This window comes from Malaya genurostris, chromosome 1 (assembly GCF_030247185.1).
Source record: "Malaya genurostris strain Urasoe2022 chromosome 1, Malgen_1.1, whole genome shotgun sequence".
NCBI lineage: Eukaryota > Metazoa > Arthropoda > Insecta > Diptera > Culicidae > Malaya > Malaya genurostris.
The window spans coordinates 164,235,238-164,258,080 of record NC_080570.1 but is presented as its reverse complement, the minus strand read 5'-3'; the positions used below and the strand labels follow the sequence as shown (position 1 = coordinate 164,258,080).

Below are 22,843 nucleotides of genomic sequence, written 5' to 3'. Positions count from 1 at the left end.
GCGTATGTGCTCTGACAAGGTCTATTTGATTTGCTGTAAGTATATTTCCCGCGTTTATTGTCAGCCACCAGCTCGTTTCAGCTTCTCGCGCTCACTCTATTTGCGGCCTAAGGCCGCGAGATATTGAGCTTAGCTTGGTGCAGACCAAAGCGGAAAATGTACTCCTGCAAATGTTAGTCATCAGCTCAACTCAGCTTCTCGCACTCACTATGTGTCATGATCATGTTTTATAATTATTACCAATTGCGAACTCAAAAAGAATAATCGGTTATTTACCTAAAATTTATGTGGCACCAAATTTATATTTTCTACCTACTTTTGGGTAACTTATAGATAAGCTGGACAATAAACGATTTCTCCTCAAAATATAAGTAAACTCGATTTTCCGTGTATCCATGCGAAGCCGTGTAAACGTCTGCGGAGCGTGACAGTTTGGTTGTCTGTGGTGGTGCAAGCATCTTTTTTTGCAACCATCTGTCAGTCAGCCATCATGATGAACTTTTACGACGGTGAAGGTTCAACTTTTTTCTCGTTTCGCTCCTCGGGTTTTGCTAAGCAGCCGTCTTCTAGAATGTAGAGTTTCTGCTACTTGTTACGGGTATTACGAATATACGGATTCCCAGGTAGTGTAAACTTCCGAAATAGTGTGTTCGGGACCGCGGAGTGTTCAGGTGAGTGAGAAGTGGTTGAATTTTTCTCTGCAAAGGTATGTAGCAGTTCCGGTTCTGGATTACTGAAAGTTGTGGTTTTGCTCCGTCTGTTCTGCTATTTAGAGCTTGGCCCTTCGGTGCTGGTGTTTGTGGGGGCAGCTGGAGGTGAAATAGAAGTTCCCTAACGGGGGAGGCTCAAGAAAAAAAAAACGCGATAATAGGTGAAAGAATTTACAATTTTTTTTTTCGTTCCTAGAAGCGAAAAAAGAATCTGGTGAAAGTTGGTATGCAGCAGTCAAAAAATGAAGAAAATGTTCGATAGTTTTGTAGATTGATAGAAAATATGTCCAAAAATAGTGAAAAATATTGGTCAAAGCAGTCTGTGCAAAAGTAAACCAACCACAACTACTGTGAAAACGCATCGCGAAGAAAGCAACAAAGAAGGAGGGCTATTTGGATAAATATACGATAAACCAACGATTTCGATGTGCAAGAAAAAGAGAATACCGAGTTTGAAACGATTGGTGAAATAGTAAATTAAGGTATTCCAGGATCTACAGAGAATTTCGGATTTCAGTGACTAACATCAGTGGTGTAGCAAAGATAGAGGATGCCGAAATGTGATGTTAAGACCAGATATATTCCGGCGACCTTCGCCTGGACGTTGTTACTGGGTACAACGTTCTTGTTTTTCTACTACCCGTGAGTACCATAGCTCCTATTGATTGTTTTACAGTCCGTTTACTCTTGCATTGTATCATTCGTTCACACAGGTGGTAGCTAATCAATAATCATATCACACAAAACGATCGATTATATCACGAAGGTACATACGGTGGCTATTTTTCCATCGGGTAAATAAATAGCAAAAGTGACTTAAATTGGGGTAATCGACCCGTCATCGGTCCAGTCATCATCACTTTTCGTTTTCTTTATTTTGCTGACCTAAAAAGTCTATCGAACAGAATCTTGAATCTTATCGTGATATATGTTGTGCCATAGTCGATTTCAGCTCTTTGGATTTGGTCTTTTGCGATAGCTTACTCAATGAGTAAGCTATCGCAATGATAAAAAAAACTGAAGTGATATCTAGATTTAGTTCAGCTCACTGATTATGATTGCGAGTTGTTTTATGTGAAAAATGTTATGTTAACATAGCCAGTAACATTTTTGAAGACATGGCAAGGAATACATTAATAAATTATGGTTCAACCTGAAAGCAAAAGTATTAAATCTTCTTCCACTGTTATGTGGTCAACTCAAAAAGTGTGTAAGATTTGTGAAGAACGATTATGATCCTTTAAAAATCATGCTCGTAGTACAGCTTTGAATATTGTGTTCATCAATGACTTCCTTCGGCATCTTGCTTCAACTGATCTAACGTCTCAAATCAAATCCAGTATCTAAAAGATTTAATGTAACAGTCTTTTAGGTTCTGTTAGCCCATAATTTTAAGTCGTAACCTAGGCCATTTGGAATATTATCTGACAAGTAATAGAAGAAAATTTGGTGAACAGATATTTCAGTATGCCTTTGGAGTTATGAACATTTATGGAGTTCTTCTGTTTAATTGGGTTGCCTTCTGAGTTGTGTTCCGTAGCACTCAGATTAGTTCAATTAAAAGCACGGTTTCGCCTGATTGGATAATGTTGCGGTTTTTATGCCGTGCTCAAGGTATTTTTTATTTGCCTGTTTACATTTTCACTATAGCAGACAATGCAGAGTATGTCTGTACTTGAAGTACAATTGTTATCTGAAGCAAACTGATTCTTGGATGAACCAGCGAAAAAAATCCTTCACTCTTCTCTATCGACCGAAATATCATATATTTCGAAATTTGAAAAAAATCCCAGAGGAACGTACATCAGGGTTTTATTCGAATACGGAACATGGTCTAGGATTCAACTGACACTAACGTCATTTTTCTGAACAACAATTTATTTATATACTGTTTGTTGGTATATTTTGTTGTACTGTGTGATAAGTTGAAGTCAAATCTCAGAAAAAAAAAAACGGTTAACCATCTTTGAAAACCAATAATAATCTTGTTTAATCAACAGTTTCTACGGAGTGGAGCCGTCCGAAGAAAGGTATTTTTGGGGAGAGTCTGTAAAGTGGTTGGCCATCCTTATCTCGAATTTTGAATCCTTCAAAATATTATTTGAAGGTAAAAAGCATTCGTAAACGTTATGGTCGAGCATTTGTCTGGGTTTACGGACAGGTGATTCATTTAGCATCAATCTGCAAGATCATTAGGTCACCTTCGGAAGATATCCGCGGTACATCCAGACACAAATGCACACCATTAAAGTACAGCAAGAAAATAAAAGGGGCAAGATGGCTTCGTTGTGGACTAGTATATGTAGAAAGAAAAAAATCATAATCGTCAATTTTAACAACAAGACGACGACTTCCGTGATATGCAATTATACAAGTGATGTTACACTTGATCGAAAAGATTACTTCCGCCTGTAAAACGTTTGACAAGTCGTTGGTCACATAATTTTTTTCTAGAACAGCTTTGGGATAGCGCTTGTACAAGTGATGCCAAGATAAACGTTCATGTCTGTTTTATTGCCTTCCTTGTGAACCGGAAATATCGATAGAGTTTATTTGATCATGCAGTATTCTATTTACAGCGGAGATACACATTCACTGGAGAACACACTTGAGAACTTTTCCGAGAAAAGCTGGCAATTTTTTTGGATACACAAACCAATTCTACATATATTCGATCTGCATTTGCGATGACAAACTCAGTATTTTAAGTTTCAATCGAATTTTTATAGTATTCTTAGCACTTCGAATACCAAAAAACGCTGTAAAGTTACGCGGACTACCAAGGGTACCATGAAAAGTGGGATCGCGAATTTTGACTGACTATGTCTTAGCTAGTTTCTGACCGATATAAAAAGTTTTATCACCATTAGAAAGGTAAATTCATTGAGAGTGAAATCTACTTATGGTTATTAAAAACAAACGGAAAATTGTAAACCAGAGTCGTTTAAAAAAAAGTGGGAACACTTACTTTGTGTGACCATGTCTTAGCCGTTAGTTGCCTGATTTTAAAATTTTTCTGAACATTTGAGCTATAATTTCTTCACAAAATAATTGAATTGTGATATCCTTCAATTACATATAGATAGTAAAAGTTCAGATTACTATCGTAATCAAAAGTCCGGGTATAAATAATGGAAAACTTCGCATTTGTGGCATATCCTGAAATTCAAAGCGATGACATTTCTTCTTATAATTTGAAACTAATTTGAACTGATATTAAAAGAAGTCATTACGAAACATTATTGTCAGACTAACATGACCTGACTTGTGGTTGCATATTAGGCGTTGGAATACCATGCTTATGAAGTCAACATTTTCAGGCTATATAAGTATATGGAATTGAAATTCAACGCTTATTGAAAAAAATGTGTATTAGATTTTGTTATTGTATTTTTATTGCCCGGCATTCTCATTTTACAACCACAATTTGTTGAAGTACCGTCTTTTAACATCGTTATATTGTCGTCATTTCATTTTCTACTGATTTTCTATGAAAATATCTAGCATTAATGATACTAATAGATTGCATTTGATGCTAGCTACAAGAAATAAACATTAATGTTTTAAGTTTTTGTTCAAAATATCTCCCAAAACTGATATTTTTACAAAAATTTTAGAACTTTTGAATTCCCAGTAATTTTATTATTTCAAATTTGCTAAAAAAATATATTAAATGCTCGACAACTTGTACTAGGTTTGGTATCAGCTAAACTTTGTAGAATGGAATAATTTAGTATTTACTAAAAATCTCTAAAAATCGATATTTTCACAAAACAAAGTTTTTTCACATTTCCGAGATGTTCAAAGCTCAAATCTGAAACATTTTGGTTCACCAATCGATTGAAGTTAGTTGCAGCTAAATTTGAAAGAAAATTATTACTTATTTACTAAAAAAACCTGATATTTTCACAGACATTTTTAAAAAAGTATGAAATTTAGAGCCAACATCTAATCATTTTTACTATCGATCGATTGAAGTTGGCGATAAGTGAAATTATATTTGCTACAAAATCTCAAAAATTCAATATTTTCAAAGAAGTTTTATAATTTTTAAAGAATTCGGAGTTGTATGTATCAAATTTTGGGTACTCATCGATTGAACTCAGTACTAGCTAAACTTTGTAAAGTGTAAGAATTTTAAATTTACTAAAACTCTCAAAAAATCAGATAGTTTCGAATATATTCTAAATCTAGTTGGTTAGAGATCAAAAATGTTTGGATGTTGGCTTTCCATTTCTCGCTAAGTCCCGAGTACAAGATTCGAAAATTTCTGTTAAAATATGGAATTAGGAATACTACTATAAATTGCAATTATTTCTATCTGTAAATTTAAAAGTCAATTGATTATAATACAAAATTTCATAGATGTTTATTTTACATCTTTCGTTAAGCTCCGAACACTTCTAACACGTTTGAGATTTGGCAGCAAATATCTGATTATTTTATCAGTTGCTCACTGCAATCGATCGATAGCAAAAAATTAGAGGGTTGTATTCAAGACACGACCGAGCACAATAACATTAAAAATGGAACGTTTCTAGGGTCTTCATAATAAATACAAAAATAAAGATGATAATGATGATGATACACTAAACTAAAAATTTTTCAACTGACTAATTACAAATTTGCTCTAGTTGAGGCGCTTAGATTGTTAGCGAATGATAAAATTGACAATTAGATTCTTTCTTGATAATTAATTATATTCAATTTTGATCATGTAAAATCGCAAGTAAACTTACCTTTAGTTTATCTTTGATACTATATGATATTGCATCTAATTGTACTGTATATGTGAGCCTGTGGAACTCATTTATACTACCAAACCGAGAAGGCCGCTTTTAGATAAGTTTCAGAATTTAATTTTGAATCTTTTGAAGTGCTTAATTCCTGGGGGGGACAACGACTTGTTCAGTCACATATAATGAAGAAGAAGTATCTATGATTATCATCATAACACAACTTTATACTGAATCCATTTTCGCGCCACCGTTTTGTTCGTATGGGAATGGATATTTAAGTATGCAAACCGATCCGTTGACAAATTAAAACATTTTTAAGCTTACAATATTGAAGCTTTGGAATCATTTAAATGATTAAAATCCATTAACAAATCATCGAGGAACAAGCGCTGCAAATTAGATCCGAATTAGATCTATTGCCGTTAATACTAAATTAGCCCGATAGTTACCAGATAACCAAAATAAAATACTCAATTCAAATAAATTTTTCAATGGAATGCAATCGAAATATTCAAATGACGTTATCTCATAAGTTTAAGTTAAATGTGTCCGAATCGATTGGTTGTTGAATTATATGAATCCATCAACAAATGACTGAGGTATGAGCGTTCAAAATTATGGCAGAAAAATGTTACGCGATTAGTTTTGCATGTTTTAATTTGACACCCAGCCTCGGGAAGCGAAGTGTAAGGCATTTTTAATGGCAAAATCGACCAACAATTTGCTAAATACATGGGATATTTCAAAAGAACCGATAACCACGCTGATTCGGTTCTTCAATAGCTAGATGATATATAAGATATTCAAGCGAACACGAAGCGGTGTTGTACAGACAGCAGGAAATTTCACCAACACATAATGCAAAAGCGACAATCCAGCAAGTAAACGCATATACAATCCAGTCATCAGCTCACTGGACGAGCTACTTGTTTCATTCGCAGTCAAACATCAACTAGGCAAAGAAATATTGTGCAGCCTATATTTATAGATTTCTCTTCATACTACGCAGAACGATGCGGTGTTTGTTATGCATGACGCAAAGCCTCCTATGCCGAACAAGAAGTTGACGTCATTTTGTACAGCAGGGATTGGTGGATGAAAACATAGGTCGATTCCAACCATTTTTTCAATAGTATGCTATTGAAATAGTGAAACGACGTGGTCATACATGTTTAAGTTAAAAGTTTCCGAATCGATTAATTGTTAAATTATAACAATACATCAACAAATGACCGAGTTATTAACGTTCAAAATTATGACACAAAAAGGTTACGCGGCTATTTTTGAAACTTTTAATTGACACCCGGCCCCGTATAGTGAAGAGTAAGGCATTTTTAATGCCAAAATATTTAGATGTTTGCTTAGAATTCCATCTGTGTGCCTCAAGCTAATACAATTTTAAAATTTCTGTGAAAGTATTAAATTTTTGATTTCTATTTAATAACTAGGAAATAGTTTCTCTCCATCAATATCAGCTGGTGCTAACTTCAATAGATTGGTGAACAAAAATATGTTAAGATGTTAGCAGTAAATATTCCGGGAATGTCAAAGCCTCCTACGATTTTAGAATTTTGGTGAAAATAAATAATAATTTTCATAATTTTTAGTAATACAAAATTGTTTCACTATTAAAACTATAGGTGTTATCGAGTTTAATTGGTATAAAATAAAATCTTCGATAGTTAGCTAGTTCCTGGATATCGTTAAGATTTTAAAACTTTTGTAGATATACAATTTTTTTTTAAATTTGTTAATTTCCATGAAATAATTTTCCTATATTGAAAAACAAAAAAATATATATTGCAATTGCCTCCAGACTACAGTTTTGCGTTTACCAGTTACACAACGATGGGGTTATTGTACCAATAATCATTTTATTAGTATGAATCACAACGTTATATTGCGGATTAAAACATCTTCGCTTCGGCGATAAGAGGGGTACTGTTACCCTATTCCAGCTTTGCCAGTTAATAATGCGGAATTTTCTGAATAGAAATACATTCTGATTGTAAGTGATAGTTTCAAGATAATTTATTCAAAGTAGTTGCTTCCATCTTTCCACCAATATTCCACGAACCTAAAGTCGAATAAACTGTTCGCCTTTTGGAGCGATTCAATCGTGAAGCCATTTATCCACATCTTCATCACAAGTGAATTGCTGCTCCAGCAGATCCGCGAGGCATCGATGAAAACAAATGATAGTCGTAACGGGTCCAGCCTAGGGAGAATGGTGGGTTGGGCAACAGTTCCCATCTGATTTGCCGTGCTGCAAAATGATTTTCTCGTGTCTTGCTGAGCATTCTGGTCGTTTTTGAATAATTCTTGATTAATTTTCATCATTTGCTGTCCGTAGCGATTAGTATTTACAGTATCTTCTGGTTTGAGAAACTCGTAGTACAGGACACTTTTTGGTCCTTATCGGGACGGGTATAGCAAATCGTTTAAATCAACGTTTGCAAGTCGTAGTCGATAAAGCATGTTCCCCGTAAGCTTCAACGAGTGAACGTGATGGTACTGCAAAAATATGAACATTACATGAGCTTAGCATAGCAGCTATCGCCGATGATAACGCAGATAGGTGAATAATTTGTTGTTAATTAGTTACGGATGTTTAGGATTTGTTACTCAATTTTTAAAATATTTTTTCAAGTGGTGTTGAATTTGATTGTCATTCATTTCATATGAACTTAGAAAAGGACGCAACAAAAATTGAAAAACAAATTGGCACAAACCGGTTACCAAAAACCCCTAGATGATGAAAATTGAGGATACAAATTTTACAAATTGATGTTCCTATCAACCTTTTGCGATTACCCCATTCATGACTAATTAATTAGTTCTTATAGCAGACGCGTACACAGGGGAGGGTTTTAGGGGTTCAAACCCCCCCCGAAACAAAAAATTATAACCCATGGGAAACATTGTGATATAAATTGTACATGTGTTGATTTATCACCATGTTCTAAAACCCCCCCCCCCCCCCCGAAAATTTTCTCTGGCTACGCGCCTGTCTTATAGCATTCGCTAATCTAAAAATAACTATTCAACGCAAACAGTACTTGATTGGAGGACACTTTAACATAAAAGCCACAAATTGGAAACCGCGAGAGGGGTCGGCCGTCGTTATACTCCCAACGGCATCCGGCATTGACCGTCACAAACTGGCCCCTTACGCACCAACACCTAGTCATTGCTTCAAGAATATTGTAACACGTTTTCAAATCGGGCGACCAAAGTTTCCCTACTTTCATTGCAACGCTATCGAATAGCAAGACGGGGTTCGCCTACTCAGCCTATCTGTTTTCAATGTTTTACTTTGTCTACTGTTTCGTTAGGTTTGGCTAAGTAAATTTAGTCTCTGTTACATAATATCTGTCAAAATAGTACACCTTACTCGCTTATGATGTACAGGAACTAGTTGATTCTATTGATGTTTTGCCTTCAAGTAGTTGTTCCGTTTGAGAAGTTGAGTATCAACCGATAAGTCTGGCTAATAAACAGAGCATGCAGTAGCGAATCTACCTATCAGGGTTGTGCTTCGCCATCCATAATTTTCCCGTTTCGCACGGTTGTTTCGTCATATTAAATCCCTCCCACTAGAACGAGTATGCTAATGAGTATCTTTTGGCAACGCATCTCTCTTTTTTTTTTAATGATGAGGACCTCTCACGGATGTGGTTTCTAGACTGGTTTGTTTCCCAAAATTTATGCACGCGATTAATTACCGACTGCGATCATAGTAAGCGAGGAGTAGCTTTTGCTACCTGTGTCCATCGTTCGCACCTTGCACTGTTGGGGTTTCAACATTAGCCATAGCTAGCCTTGACACGGACAGTGGAATTGAAATGCACACACCCGCAGTCACCCAGCCGACAAGGCATTGGTCAGGCTGACGACAACAGGTGCGGTGTTTTTGTATGTATGCGTTCTGTTATTAGACGTCAGTCATGATTTTTAAATTGCCTTGACGATGGAGTGGTAGGACTACTAAAACTAATTCTGACAAGCCGCGGGCACGCTTGAGCGAAGATGTTCGCTTCGTCTCGCACGGTATGCTGTTTCCATCGAGTAGGGCAAGGTGAACAGTACAGGGAAAAGTTGCACAAACTAGAGCGAGTCTAGTCTTTACCCTATATCTCACACGGATTGTGATTCGTTTTATATCTGAGAAAGCGCAATGCAATCTGTATCTGCGACGTCAACGACTCCGGTAGCGCAGCATAATGACCTCTTCGCAAACAGAAGAACATGGGAAAAACTATATAAACTTGTCACTCACTGCTATCGTGCAAAACCCTCGTACCTCCACTCATCTACATGACGTGTTCATTGCTCTTGTTTCATAAATCAACGCAATGTAACTTTTCTCATGCCTTCCTGTTTGTGTTTTTTTTTTCGTTATAGATGCCGTCAGTTTTACATACATCGACACCCATGGGTGCCGGCATATCAAGCCGTCATCACGTTCTTCGTCATCGCCAACTTTACGTTGGCCACTTTCATGGATCCCGGTGTCATTCCGAAAGGTAAGTTTTCCATCTTTGTTCGGTTGTGAATGAGGCTGTCATCAGACACATCACGAGAAAAGAAAGTATTCCGACAGACAGTTTAAATATGCTATCCCTATGATTCGTGTTCGACGAGATAGCAGCTCAATATCACTATCATTATTGAACTTCATTACGCAAACCAAGTAGACACCCATTTTTTGAGAGTGGAAGGACTCCGGAAGTCTTACTGTACTAAGGTGTACCTTTTAATAATATACCGTCTGGGAGGGTGATAAGTTTTTGATCTTGAATATCTCTTATTGTATTTAAGGTGAAACTCAGTGGAATGCGCGCGTTGTAAATTTGACCAATTATTCAAAAACTGGATCGACTTTCGAAAAACAAAAAGCACTTAACTTTTCGTAATTAGATTTATAACAACTAAGTATGCTTGAAATTTTTAATTTTTACTTTGTGAAGCCGTAATTGGTTCTCGAAAACTATTCTCTTATACAGGGATGCTTTAAAAATTGAAAAATTTCCAAAAAATCTGATTTTGAGGCTCAAAACTATACGCTATAAACGAGCCAAGCGATCGGCATTGAAAAAGTGTACAAATCGTCTCTCATACCAGCTGCGATCTTATTATCTGCACCTCAATAACCGCTACAAACGACTGACCAAAATATTATATAATAATCACTAGCTTCTGGAATCACGTAAACGAACAGAGAAAAGAGTCAACTCACATGTTTCTAGGAGATGTCCAATCATCAACGCAACATGATATATGCAATCTCTTCCGGAAACACTTCAGCAGTGTTTTCTCCGACGAAACTCTATCTAATCATAAAATCTCTGAAGCAATCAACAATGTTCCGCACCGCTCTCCTATCGGCCCTCACCCTATCATATCGACTTCTATGATTGAGTTAGCGTGCGTCAAGCTGAAGTCATCTTCGAACACTGGGACAGATGGTATTCCTTCAATAGTGCTAAAAAAGTGTTCGAGAAGCCTTTTAGTCCCACTCTCACTGCTATTCAACTCATCACTCACCTCAGGAACGTTTCCTGATATTTGGAAGAGTTCATATATCTTTCCAGTATTCAAGAAAGGAAATAAGTCTGACGCTTCCAATTATCGTGGGATTGCGGCATTATGCGCATTTTCCAAGTTGCTCGAAATTATTGTCCTGGATTTTATCACAGTTAACGCAATCTATACAGATTTCTCCGCAGCCTTCGACAAGATAAATCATCAAATAAAAGTAGCTAAGCTCGAAGGCTTTGTTTTAAATGGATCCTTACTGAACTGGCTCCATTCATATTTAACTGGCCGCAAAATGTCTGTAAAAATTGGAAACTGCTCGACGACACCCTTCGCCGTTAGCTCTGGAGTACCCCAGGGCAGTCATTTGGGACCATTTATAGTTTTACTATACCATAATGATTTCAATTTTTTGCTGAAATGCTGTAAGCTGTCCTTTGCTGACGATTTCAAGCTATATAACCAGGTTGAATCTCAAGAAGACACAGTATTTCTACAATCGAGCTTGATTCATTCGCCAATTGGTGTCAAATAAACAGAATGGCATTAAACACCTCAAAATGCTCTGTTATTTCGTTCTCTCAACTCCAGTTGGCTTTTCCCTGCTACGCATACATACATTATTGTATTTTCGTTCAACCCCCACTCCTCTCCACCATTCTCCATTGGAAACTAACTAGATTCGCTCGCCGAAATTAACCCGGTCGTCTTTTCTTCTTTCTCTCTGTCTTCCACCATGCATTCTTTGATCACTAATTAGATCTACATGCTGATTCTAAACCAGTCGTTTTCTCTGCCTTCCACCATCTTTTTGGCCACTAATTAGATCTTCATGCCGATTCTAACACAGTTGCTAGCCCACGCTCGTCTACCACCTTCTCCACCAACCCTTGTATACTATTCCCACTCTTTTCTTCTCACTCACTTTTTAAGCAAGAGTACTATTACTGCCATGTAAGGCTTGGCGTCATCAATTAGTTATAATGTTATAGATTTAATTGTTAGTAATAAGTCCAAATGTATCTGTTGGATCATTGTAATCTGTTGATACAAATAATGAGAAGGTTTTATGCCTGCTGGAGAGAGAGATTACCAAATTTCATCTCCATCGGGTTTTTCCCTTGCTCCATACATAAAAATAAAAATAAAACAATATTAGAAGAATTTCAATAAGACTCGAAGCGAATTTGTTAAATTTTCGTCATTTTCTTTATTTCTTGTGTGTACTGTTGCCAACAGTACTGCTGTGGGAAATACACGGTGGGATTGCCGGTATATATCTTATTCCACCAGGTCGTCATCTGATTGATGTCTTTGACAACCTTTCCCTTTGCCTTGAGCCTCCTCTTCATGATTGCCCAGTATTTCTCAATAGGGCGGAACTGGGGGCAGTTAGGTGGGTTAAGGGTTTTCGGAACAAACTGGACCCCTTCCTCTGCATACCATTCTTGAACGACTTTGCTGTAATGACAGCTTGTCAAATCTGACCAAAACATGACGGGATGGTCGTGAGATCAAATGAACGGCAAAATTCGTTTTTGGAGACACTCTTTTTGGTATAGTTCCGATATCATTGTCTTATTTGTAACGAAAACTTTCGTTTTGTTGCCACAGCTACAAATGCCCCCCCTCTTGCAAATTTGTCGGCAAAAACAAATTTAAATTTGGCTGCAACATCCCCCCGAGCCGTTGCCAAGTAAAATTTTTGACCTGGGATTTGCCCGAAGTCAGCCTTGACATAGGTTTCATCGTTGTAACCAGAAAGGGTTACTATTGTATTCATCGAAGGCGAGAAAATAGGATTGCGATTTTCAATGTTTTAGTATGACTGGTGTCCCGGGTGAGGTTTTATAACCCTATTCGCTGGCTCGCGGTTTCATTAAAGTGGAACGTGAAATGGATATTGCCAATAGATGGCTTTCGATCATTATGACAGCTCGATGGCAGAGATGTACCGGATGCTGTTAGGAGGAACGGTGTGAAAGTGAGATTGATAGGTTGCTGGAACCTAAGAAACAGAAAAACGCTCTTTTGTGTCTAGATTGTGGAGGCGAAAGCTTGGTCGGAATCAGTAAGCCATTCTGTTCTTTAATGCTCGAAGTGCACGATAGGGACGGCTAGACAGGCAGAAGGCCCCGATCCCCGGACCGTAACGGGTTTGGTTAAGCGTCAAGGATAGGAAAAAAGAGAGCCCTCGCCGTGATTATTCATTGCGTGGTCACGACTAACTCGTAAAGGAGGATGTTGTCGCAGATCCCGATTAAAGTTATTTTCGCCAATCCAATCTGCTGCTCGCCAATGACGACAGGGTTTACAGACCCCCGGTTTTAAAGAGAAACCACGCTGTGGGAGTGCTCCCGACCCCGGACGAATCCATCGCTGTGAACGCCATCTCCACGATCATCCACCCCCCGGCAATCACTTTCTCGTCGCATTACCGTAGTTCAATATCCACCAACAAAGTTAACATCGCCCAAAAGGCTGTGAGTGAGTAATAGAAATGTAATGCTAACCTCCGAGTACATATAGTAACAAGATCCGAAAACCTCCCCACAACCTCCTCAAACGACCCTGGAACTCGAGGACCTAAAAAAGGTTTTTTTTATACCCACCCAGTCGGCTGCCGTTGGTCCCCCTCCGGGTTTCGAAGAGCATCCTCGAGGGCTAAGAGAGCCGCACCAGATAATCGGTAACATTTGGCGCCCAACGTGGGGTTATCAGAAGGGTTGGGCTCATCAGAAGACACCCGTCGAACTTGGTCAGCGCCTGGTCATATAGTTTCCGAGCACGAATTTTGACCACACTATTCTGTTATGTGGTCCGATTTGGCTGTTTGGCTGTTTGTTTTTTTATTCAATATTATAATATAATTTTTAGGCACACTGCTTAAGATGCCAAGGGTATTTACTAATCTTAATTATGACTAACTTAAAACTAGAATAGTATCATTATGTAATGTAGTATCGGGGTAGCGGATTCTCGACAATTCAGCTTTCGGTTGCCGATCGGCTGTGGCCAATGAATTGAATATTGCCTGAGGGTCTTCCATATAGTGTTAGCGAATGTCCATGTTGGCCGCATCCTTCGGTCCGTGTGGGTCCGCGGGAAACACCCCCAGGCTACGAAGGCCCGGCGGGTGGCCCGCATGCTGGTTTTCGACTGGAGCGGTCTTCCGTGGACGATGATGGTGATGTTGCGGAAGAGAATGAAAAAAAAGTAAATATTGTGGAAACGGGGTAAAAAGGGGATGTGGGAACAAAATGTCTGAAAACGATAGAGATCTAATTAGTTGCCATCGAGATGGCGAAGAGACAGGGAAGGGGGAACGAAAAAGTTGGCCAATTGGCTGTTTGTTTTCCTACACTGTGTCAAGCTTCACTCGAATCCACGCTCAAAAGGTTGCTTCTACCGAGAATATCGTTTTCGATCGCGATCCTTACCGTTGGCTTAACGTGGTCGTGTGCACAAACACAACATTTTATTCATAGCTTGATATTGTTAAGATTTTTTTCCTTGGGGCACTCCCATTGCTACCCAGCGAATGAAACAATGCTTCACTATTCACACCATCGTCCATAAGCTAGCCATCGCAGTTGTCGGCGGAAACATCATTGCTGGGATTTTCTGACTTCAGGAGTGTATTGAAAATAAGCTATCCACATACGTTTGTGTTGTACGCATGTATTTGTGATGGTTTTTTATGCTCAGATCATAGCATGCAGTGCGTTTGGCTGTCAGCTTTCGTTTGTTTACTTGTTTGTGCGGTTGAAATTCTTCGTTTTCAAAATGTCGCGTATTGAAAAGAAAGTGAAAATTAACGTTCTGGACACATGTGGTATCACTATGCGAAAATTGGCGAGGTGCTTAAACCATTATTAATAATGCCAGCGTTCAAACCATCAATACAGGGTCCGGCACTCGAAGTGTAACCAACTTCAGACCTTCGAGCCTGGCGTCAAGGTAAATGCGACATATTATCGGGAAAGTATTCTGGAGGTTGCTTTGAAGCCGTGGGCAGACAAACATTTCGGTGGCAGACCATGGACGTTTCAGCAGGACTCGGCACCGTCTCACAAAGCTCGAGTGAACCAAGAATGGCTGAAAAACAACGTTCCGAACTTCATCACGTTCACACAATGGCTCTCGAATTCACCAGATGCGAATCCAATGGATTATTCTCTTTGGGCCATTTTGGAGAGCAAAGTCCGAACAAAAAGATACACCAGTCTCGAGGCGCTGAAAAAAGTTATTGTCCGCGAGTGGGCCAAAATACCTGCAAGTCACATTCGGGCAGCTTGCGATTCGTTTTTTGACCGTCTCAAGGCCATAGTCAAGGCAAAAAGTGGTCATATCGAGCAAAAGTGAATTGATTCTGAATTTTGTATTATTTTTACACATTTTGTACTTTGAATTGAGTATAAGTAATTTTCCAAACTGAATTTATGGCCTTTTTAATTGGTTACACTTCGAGTGCCGGACCCTGTAATAAGTTTGAGGAACACTATTCTTTGGATGAGCTACCAGGAAGAGGCAGAAAATCCGAAACTGGATCAGAAAGTGGTATCTCTAATCATAAAGAACAAATTAATGTCATTACGTGATTTGGCCAAAAAAGCAGGAACGAGTGTCGGAATGACCCAGCGTATCAAGAGGCGAAATCACCTAAAGACCTACAAGAACCAGAAAATATCGATACAAAGTGTAAAACAGTAGAAGCGAACAGCAACAAGGGCCCGGAAAATTGTATTCGCGTCTTTTGCAGTGTCCGGATACATGCGTTTTGATGGACGATGAGACTCAAAAACCCTTTCAGGTCCACAATACTTTACTGCCGTCATTGGGGAGGATGTGAGCGATGCGGACAGGTCGATTCAAGTGGAGAAATTCGGTCGAAAGGTACTGGTATGGCAAGCAATACGTTCCTGTGGTTTGAAGTCAACCATTTTTTTCACTACCGGAACTAAAAATGCAGAAATCTATCGATCTGAGTGTCTCCAGAAGAGACTGCTGCCTTTATATAAGGAGCATAGTACACCTCCACTGTTTTGGCCGGATTTAGCGTCAGGTCACTATGCCAAAACCACTCTCGATTGGCTTGCGGAAAAGGGTATAAATTTCGTTGAGAAAAATATCAATCCACCAAATCGCCCCCAACTTCGACCATCGAACGTTACTGGGCAATCGTGAAGAGGGTCTTCAATAAGACTGGTAATGCAGCTGGGAACATGCAGGAGATCAAAAAAATTTTGGCTCAAGCTTCCAAAAAATGCGAAGCAACACTTGTCCGGAACTTGATGAAAAGCGTTCGATCTAAAGTTCAAAAATTCGTGAAGGAATAACTTAAATTCCATCTGGTTTTCATTATGCTCAAGTTTCCCCTCGAACAATAAAGGATCATTTTTTTAGTTTGAATAAAATGTCGTTTTTATCATAATTTGAAAGAAAAATTTGTGGATAGCTTATTTTCGATACACTCCTTATTACTGTCATTTGTTCAGGTGCAGAAGATGACCCATTATTCTTGGGTGTGAATGACTACATGTTCAGACATTTCCTGGCAATTTTGGCATTAGGCCAACTGATGGTCGTAGGTGACAAGCGATGTACATGGTGTCATTGTCTCTTAACCGAAAGTCACATAACACGGGGGAACAGGTTGACTCGTTGAAAATGATTCGGGCGACAGTCTGAATATGTTGGTACTTGATCAACCTTTCCAGATTGCCAGTTCCAATTTCAAATCAGTTCAAATCTTCGTAAACAAATCATGCAATTTTCTTATGAAATGAAATAAATTTGTTGTTATCATTATCAAGCATCCGCTTCACAGTCGATGAATACCCGACGCCGATGAAGCGCATTTCGGCATGATAATCGTATATCCATGTTTGAGCAATTATTTTCTCGTTTGCGATCTACCATTTGTCGGATGTTTGCGCCGCGACCTTGACTGCTTAGCTCACAATACGCTCTCGCGCATGAATTCGACCAATATGCAGGCGTCATTATTAATTGTTTCGCTAATTTTTCAGCTCCACCTGACGAAGACCGCGAAGATGAGTTTCGGGCGCCATTGTACAAAAACGCTGAAATCAACGGCATCACGGTGCGGATGAAATGGTGCGTGACATGCAAATTTTACCGGCCACCACGCTGTTCGCACTGTTCCGTGTGCAACCACTGTATCGAGGTAAGTGCAGTGGATTATCCGGTTTGTGTTTTGAGCGTATTTCAATCTCTCGTTTCCGCAGACCTTCGATCATCACTGTCCGTGGGTGAACAACTGTATCGGCCGACGAAACTATCGTTTCTTTTTCTTCTTCCTGATTTCACTGTCCATTCACATGATGAGCATATTTGCCCTCTCGCTAATCTACGTGTTGCAGAAGGAAAAGGATAAGCTAACCGAGGTGGAACCAATTGTGGCGTAAGTCTGACACTCGTGAAGCAATCGCTGATGCACGCATGGGAACTCACTACAATTCTCTGCTTTCTATTCCAGAATGGTTCTTATGGCAATTGTCACCCTGCTAGCGATTCCGATCTTTGGTTTGACGGGATTTCACATGGTTCTGGTGTCACGAGGGCGAACGACCAACGAGCAGGTAACGGGCAAATTTAAAGGCGGCTACAACCCATTTTCACGTGGATGCTGGAAAAACTGCTGCTACGCTCAGTGCGGACCGCAGTATCCGAGGTTTGTAGTCGATTATGATTTCTGTCACCCCGCATACCATTGTTGCATGTGATAACGTTTGTGTTTTTGTTTTTCAGTTTGTTAAAACCGCAGAAATACGTTGCACGTCGTTCCAACAAGGAAAACCAATCTATCAGTACCATCACGAACGATGGTGGTCCTGGAGGTGGCGGAAATAATTCCAGTCGGCATCTCAATTCCCAACAGCAAGCCCTAAGTGGCACTGGTTCTGGTGGCAGCGGCATCTATGATAATAGTCGTCACACGCAGGTAAAAACCTATATGGATCATGGCAATGGTCACGGTATTCGTACGGTTGGATCCAGCCATTACAGTAAGGTGCGTAGAATTTGTTATCTTCCCTTTAAATTGCGCTTGTTTTCCATTGAATGCCTATTTTCTTCCGTTTTATTTTCCGTTGCTGTTTCACTTTCGTTCTAACTTATTAACTATTATTTCCTTTAAGAGTACAATTATTTATAGTTTATTTGGTTTGTTCACACTTTTCTTTCTCTCTTCTGTTTTGGTTTTTGTAGTTGACAGAGCGATCCGTAACTTAGAGTACTTACTCAAAAAATTCCCCCCTTCGAGTAAAGACACAAAAAAAACATGTACAAAACCAGAAACTCGTGTAACGAAACCAATCCTGCAAACGACTTACGCCGCATCGCTAAAAAAGCACGCAGAGAAAACTGCTTTTTGTTCGTTCTGCTCAGTGAAACAAATACACACACACAAACAAACAGAAACATGAGCGCACCCAACTCGCTCCATGAACAGAGACGAGTCCCGCAGGGGAAACAGAGCAGAAGCTTCTACATCACACGGCCTGCCTATATAACCTAACTTAACAGATAATATTCGTAACGTCTAACAAGTAATCTATGTAACTCGACGGATTCGACCCTCGGTTATAAAGTGAAAACACATCTCAGTTCGATGTCGAATTCTGTTCTGTAACAGACGAAAATTGTATATGTTTTAGAAAGTAACTCTTCGTCGCGGCTGTACTGAATTTGTTTGTTGTTTTATTTAATTTCTCTAAGAGTGATACTGCGTCTCAGTAAGGAAATAAATGTTTTTTTAAACCCAGTCAATTTTTTTTTCATTTTGTTTCCTAATAAGATTTACACTTTCGATTCATTAACATCTCCATTCTGAACGTGACGTGTAGTAACTTCTTTGTCTCTGTTTCTCTGTGTCGTTCGTCGTTCACCAGTTTCCGTGTGGTTTCTTTTTGCACATATCTCCAGATCTTTATACTGCTAACGCACTTACAAACAAACAATTTAACTAATCTACGTCGTGTGCACATTTTGCATGCGGTTTTGTACGACAGAATTCAATGAACAAACAAATAAAAATTATTTTCTAAATCAAATCATTTTCTTAGTATGTAGAATATTTTTGTTTTGTTTTACACAAGTTTTAAGTTTTGTTTTACTGTTTCACATTTGGTTTGCTGATTGGCTCACTAAAATTTTATTTTTGAACATCTCAAAACCTTATAAATATATATATCTATACCTTGTATCTCTGTATAGCTCTCATGCTCTCTCGAATCATTTTTGAACTCTAGAAAAATGTTCCTCGAGAAGGAGGTAACGATAGCAAACTAACTTTTCATATTTTCATTGGTTTGGCAATTTAACAAAAAAAAACAAATAGCTTGGTGTTGGCCTTGTGAGGTTCTGTTAACTGTGTTGTGATTGTCCATTCCACCCTGTCCGAAACAAAAACGCTTTTCGTTGCATGTGCCGAACCGCCTGCAAAGTACCTTTTTTACAGTGATGCGAAATGCATTTTTTGCGTGATCGAAATTCAAATAAAACACCAAAAAAAAACGAAAATATTGGAAATTTCCCGCTTTACGGTTGCATTTTAAGTAGCCATTTTGTCTGCTGTATACCACGCCCGCCGGTATTGGAACGATATTCATTCACAGTGCAGTTCATTATGACAGCCCTTGTACTGATGGCTATCTTGCTTCGCTGATTAAATCAGAACTTGTTGGCTCAAGTGAGACGTTCACCTGGTTATTTGGAGATTTGTACCTTGCCGTGACTTCTGATTATTTTTCTGATGGTACGGAAAGGAACTGTGAAGTGGGTGCGAATGATTTTTCCGATGATTAGAAAAATGGCGCTCAACTATAAAGTATCCAGGAAAAAAATCAAAAAGTGAATTCTACCTCCGCAAATACACGTAGAGCACCAAACATAAAGTCGTTGTTCAAGTAAGGTAAAAAGGTTTCTATTGCTGTGTGAATGAATTAAGTCAGGCCTGTAAAGACTGTTCCAGAAAGTATGGACGCACTTTGATTTCGCTGTAAATAATTCACAAGTGTTAGATATTCAAATTTTATTCGATATACTGATAATATTAGACTACAACAACAGAATATTATTCTCAACATTTGCTACTTAGCCACCTTCTTGCGAACGTTACTCATTAAATTCCGTACAGACTTCTTGGCGACAAGTTTTGACATTTTTTTTCCAATCTTTTTCGAACTGTTGACTGGTTTCGGCTGCCGAGACATGTTTCCTAAGATGTGCCTTCGTTAATGCCCAAAATTTCTCAATTGGTCGAAGTTGTGGGCAATTCGGTGGATTCATGTCTTTTGGGACGAAAGTGACATTTTTGGTAGTATACCATTCTACCGTTGATTTCGAGTAGTGGCAAGAAGCAAGATCTAACCAGAAGACAACAGGATCCTTGTGGCTTCGAATCATGGGTAGAATTCGTTTTTGTAAACATTCCTTGATGTATATTTCGCTGTTCATTGAAGCAGTGGTGATGAAGGGTTTCGATATCTTACCGCAGCTACAAATTGCTTGCCAGACCATAGCTTTCTTACCAAATTTTTCGACTTCAATCGATGTCTCGGACTGGTTTAACACTTGCCCTTCTCGCATCGTATAATATTGTGGTCCCGACAAGGATATGTAATCGAGTTTCACGTAGGTTTCGTCGTCCATGATTATGCATTTCAAATTTCCAGCAAGAATCGTATTGTACAGCTTTCGAACCCTCGGCCTGATCGTTGCTTCTTGTTTCGGACTACGTTTTGGTTGTTTCTGCTTCTTATAGGTTCGAAGATTCAAACGTTCTTTAGCACGAAGAAAATTTGACTTCGAAGTGCCCACTTTTTTGGCCACATCCCGAACTGAAACCTCCTTCTTTTGCTCGAACGCCTTCAGTAAACGTTTATCCAACTGAGGGTTAGCAGGACCTTTTTTTCGACCCGTTTTCGGTTGATCCTCAAAGGTGTTATCCTCTCCGAAATTCCTGATTGCATTTCGCACGGCTTTTTCACTTACTCCTTCCATTTTTGCTATCTTTCTCAGTGACAGTGCGCGTTCTGTTCATTATTTTGTACACAATTTTTCGACGTTGTTCTGCTGAAAGTCCACGCATTTCGAAACAAACTTATGAAAACGAATAAACAACTGCACAAGTGGTTAGAGAAGAGTGTAAACAACAGGACGCAGCCATAAAAATTGACAGATTCTGAACCATTGCGAAATGGCAGCGGTTTTTGGTTTCGTCCTTTCTGGGACAGTCTTTAGCGTGCATTAATGGAGCGATTGAAGACCGAACTCGCTGTGAAAGCGCTTACATGAAACACATGAGCATCGCTACCATGGTCAAAATCAACGGTTTAGAGTTCCAATTACTTGTCCATCCACTTTGTTCATCTGATTTGGTTTCCTCGAACTATTATCCGTTCCCAAATCTCAAGTTATCTCTGAGATATCGATGTGAGTTTCATTTTGGAATTTTAGACCATTACTTCCGGAAGTTTGTATGGCCATCAACTAATATGACTTCCAAGTTTAGAAGATGTTTTCCGTTATCCACGAATCGAAGTAAGGGAGCTATCTCGAAACACTTCTCAAAATCTATCAAAAATCGTGTGGATTTTTGTGCTGTAGAAATGGACATTTAGAAGGTCTTTGACACTGGCGACTAAAATGGCAACCCCCATCGGGTTCGTACATCAGAAAAATTAGGAAACCTTTCCGGAAAAGTGTGAAAAATCCATAAAGTTGTTTCGTATGGACAATGGAATTTCCCGTTGAAAAAAATCGCCAATGATTGCTAGATCTACGATTGATGTTTGGCACGCAAGAAGATGCTCTGTATTTCGCCGTTGAAGAAAAGAATACTAGATCGCTGGAAAATTGTTTGACGCGCAACGAGTAGTTTTGGGTCGAGATTTTACATGCACGTGATTCGTTATTTTGAAACAAGTACTGAATAGGGCATTACAATCATTGCTTGCCAAATGACTGGTGAAACGCATTTGACTGTTCTTGCTATATCGTAAGCAGGGTCAAAAGTTCTGCCATCGTTTACCAGTGGTTGCATTGTGTACAATGTGATCAGTTGGATAAATAATGTTGACTATTGTGAGTTGAACATATCAAAATATAGAACGATTTTTCAACGAATTAATGACAGGATTTTGCTGCTGAAATAATGAGATCAAATAAAGAGATTTTTCTAGCATTTTGCAGCCGCTTCGACTAAATTTTTAAGGGTAATCCATACAGGATGCTTAGGCTGCTTATCATCATGACATTTGTAAGCTGCTTATGCCAAATCATTAAATTTTTCGACCTTTGTATTACTTGACCAATTACCAAATGCAAATCGTGAATACCATATCTGGAAGAGAAATCGTGGCATTCAAAAACCATTACTGCTACTGTTTTATGCATTGGCTTGAACGATAAGAAGAATACTGGTATAATCACTCCTCATATTCACTCCGCTAGAACAGAAAAATTGCACATTTTTTTCATATACACTGGGTCTTTTTTCATGCGGTCTTTTTTATGCGGTTTTTTACGCGACTTTTTCTATGCGAATTTAAAGAGTTATGCGTTTTTTTACGCGAAGTTTCAGAGTTATGCGGTTTTTTTATGCGGTGCGTAAATTCGCATATAAAAAGACTTCAGTGTGATTCTTTCTGATATTGACTCTCAAGACCGAACTCAACGCCATTCCTTAATTGTAGATCGAGTACTAAGTAAAATGATGAGGTGACTCAACTAATGAGATGACTATTGATACAATTAATATACGCAGTTAATGGGTGCAATATTTAATAAAATGATAATTTGAGCTTAAAATTTTAAGTATCAAGTATT

At 38.7% G+C, this 22,843-nt stretch overlaps 1 protein-coding gene across 5 annotated transcripts in view; it reads left to right on the top strand.

Annotated features, from left to right (window-relative positions):
* The first annotated feature begins 461 nt into the window (after window positions 1-461).
* The window catches only part of LOC131426643 (palmitoyltransferase ZDHHC8), a 37,972-nt gene continuing 15,590 nt past the window's right edge, over window positions 462-22,843 (top strand). The window contains exons 1-8 of one of the 5 annotated variants that reach the window (XM_058589504.1): window positions 462-671; window positions 907-1,352; window positions 9,854-9,975; window positions 17,020-17,177; window positions 17,239-17,414; window positions 17,490-17,684; window positions 17,762-18,023; window positions 19,229-19,285. In XM_058589504.1, coding sequence (XP_058445487.1) covers window positions 1,261-1,352; window positions 9,854-9,975; window positions 17,020-17,177; window positions 17,239-17,414; window positions 17,490-17,684; window positions 17,762-18,023; window positions 19,229-19,285 — 1,062 coding nt within the window. In that variant the 5' untranslated portion in view covers window positions 462-671; window positions 907-1,260. Of the gene's footprint in view, window positions 1,353-9,853; window positions 9,976-17,019; window positions 17,178-17,238; window positions 17,415-17,489; window positions 17,685-17,761; window positions 18,024-19,228; window positions 19,286-22,843 lie in introns of all 5 variants that reach the window. The other 4 variants (XM_058589505.1, XM_058589506.1, XM_058589508.1 and 1 more) reach the window with 4 other exon arrangements.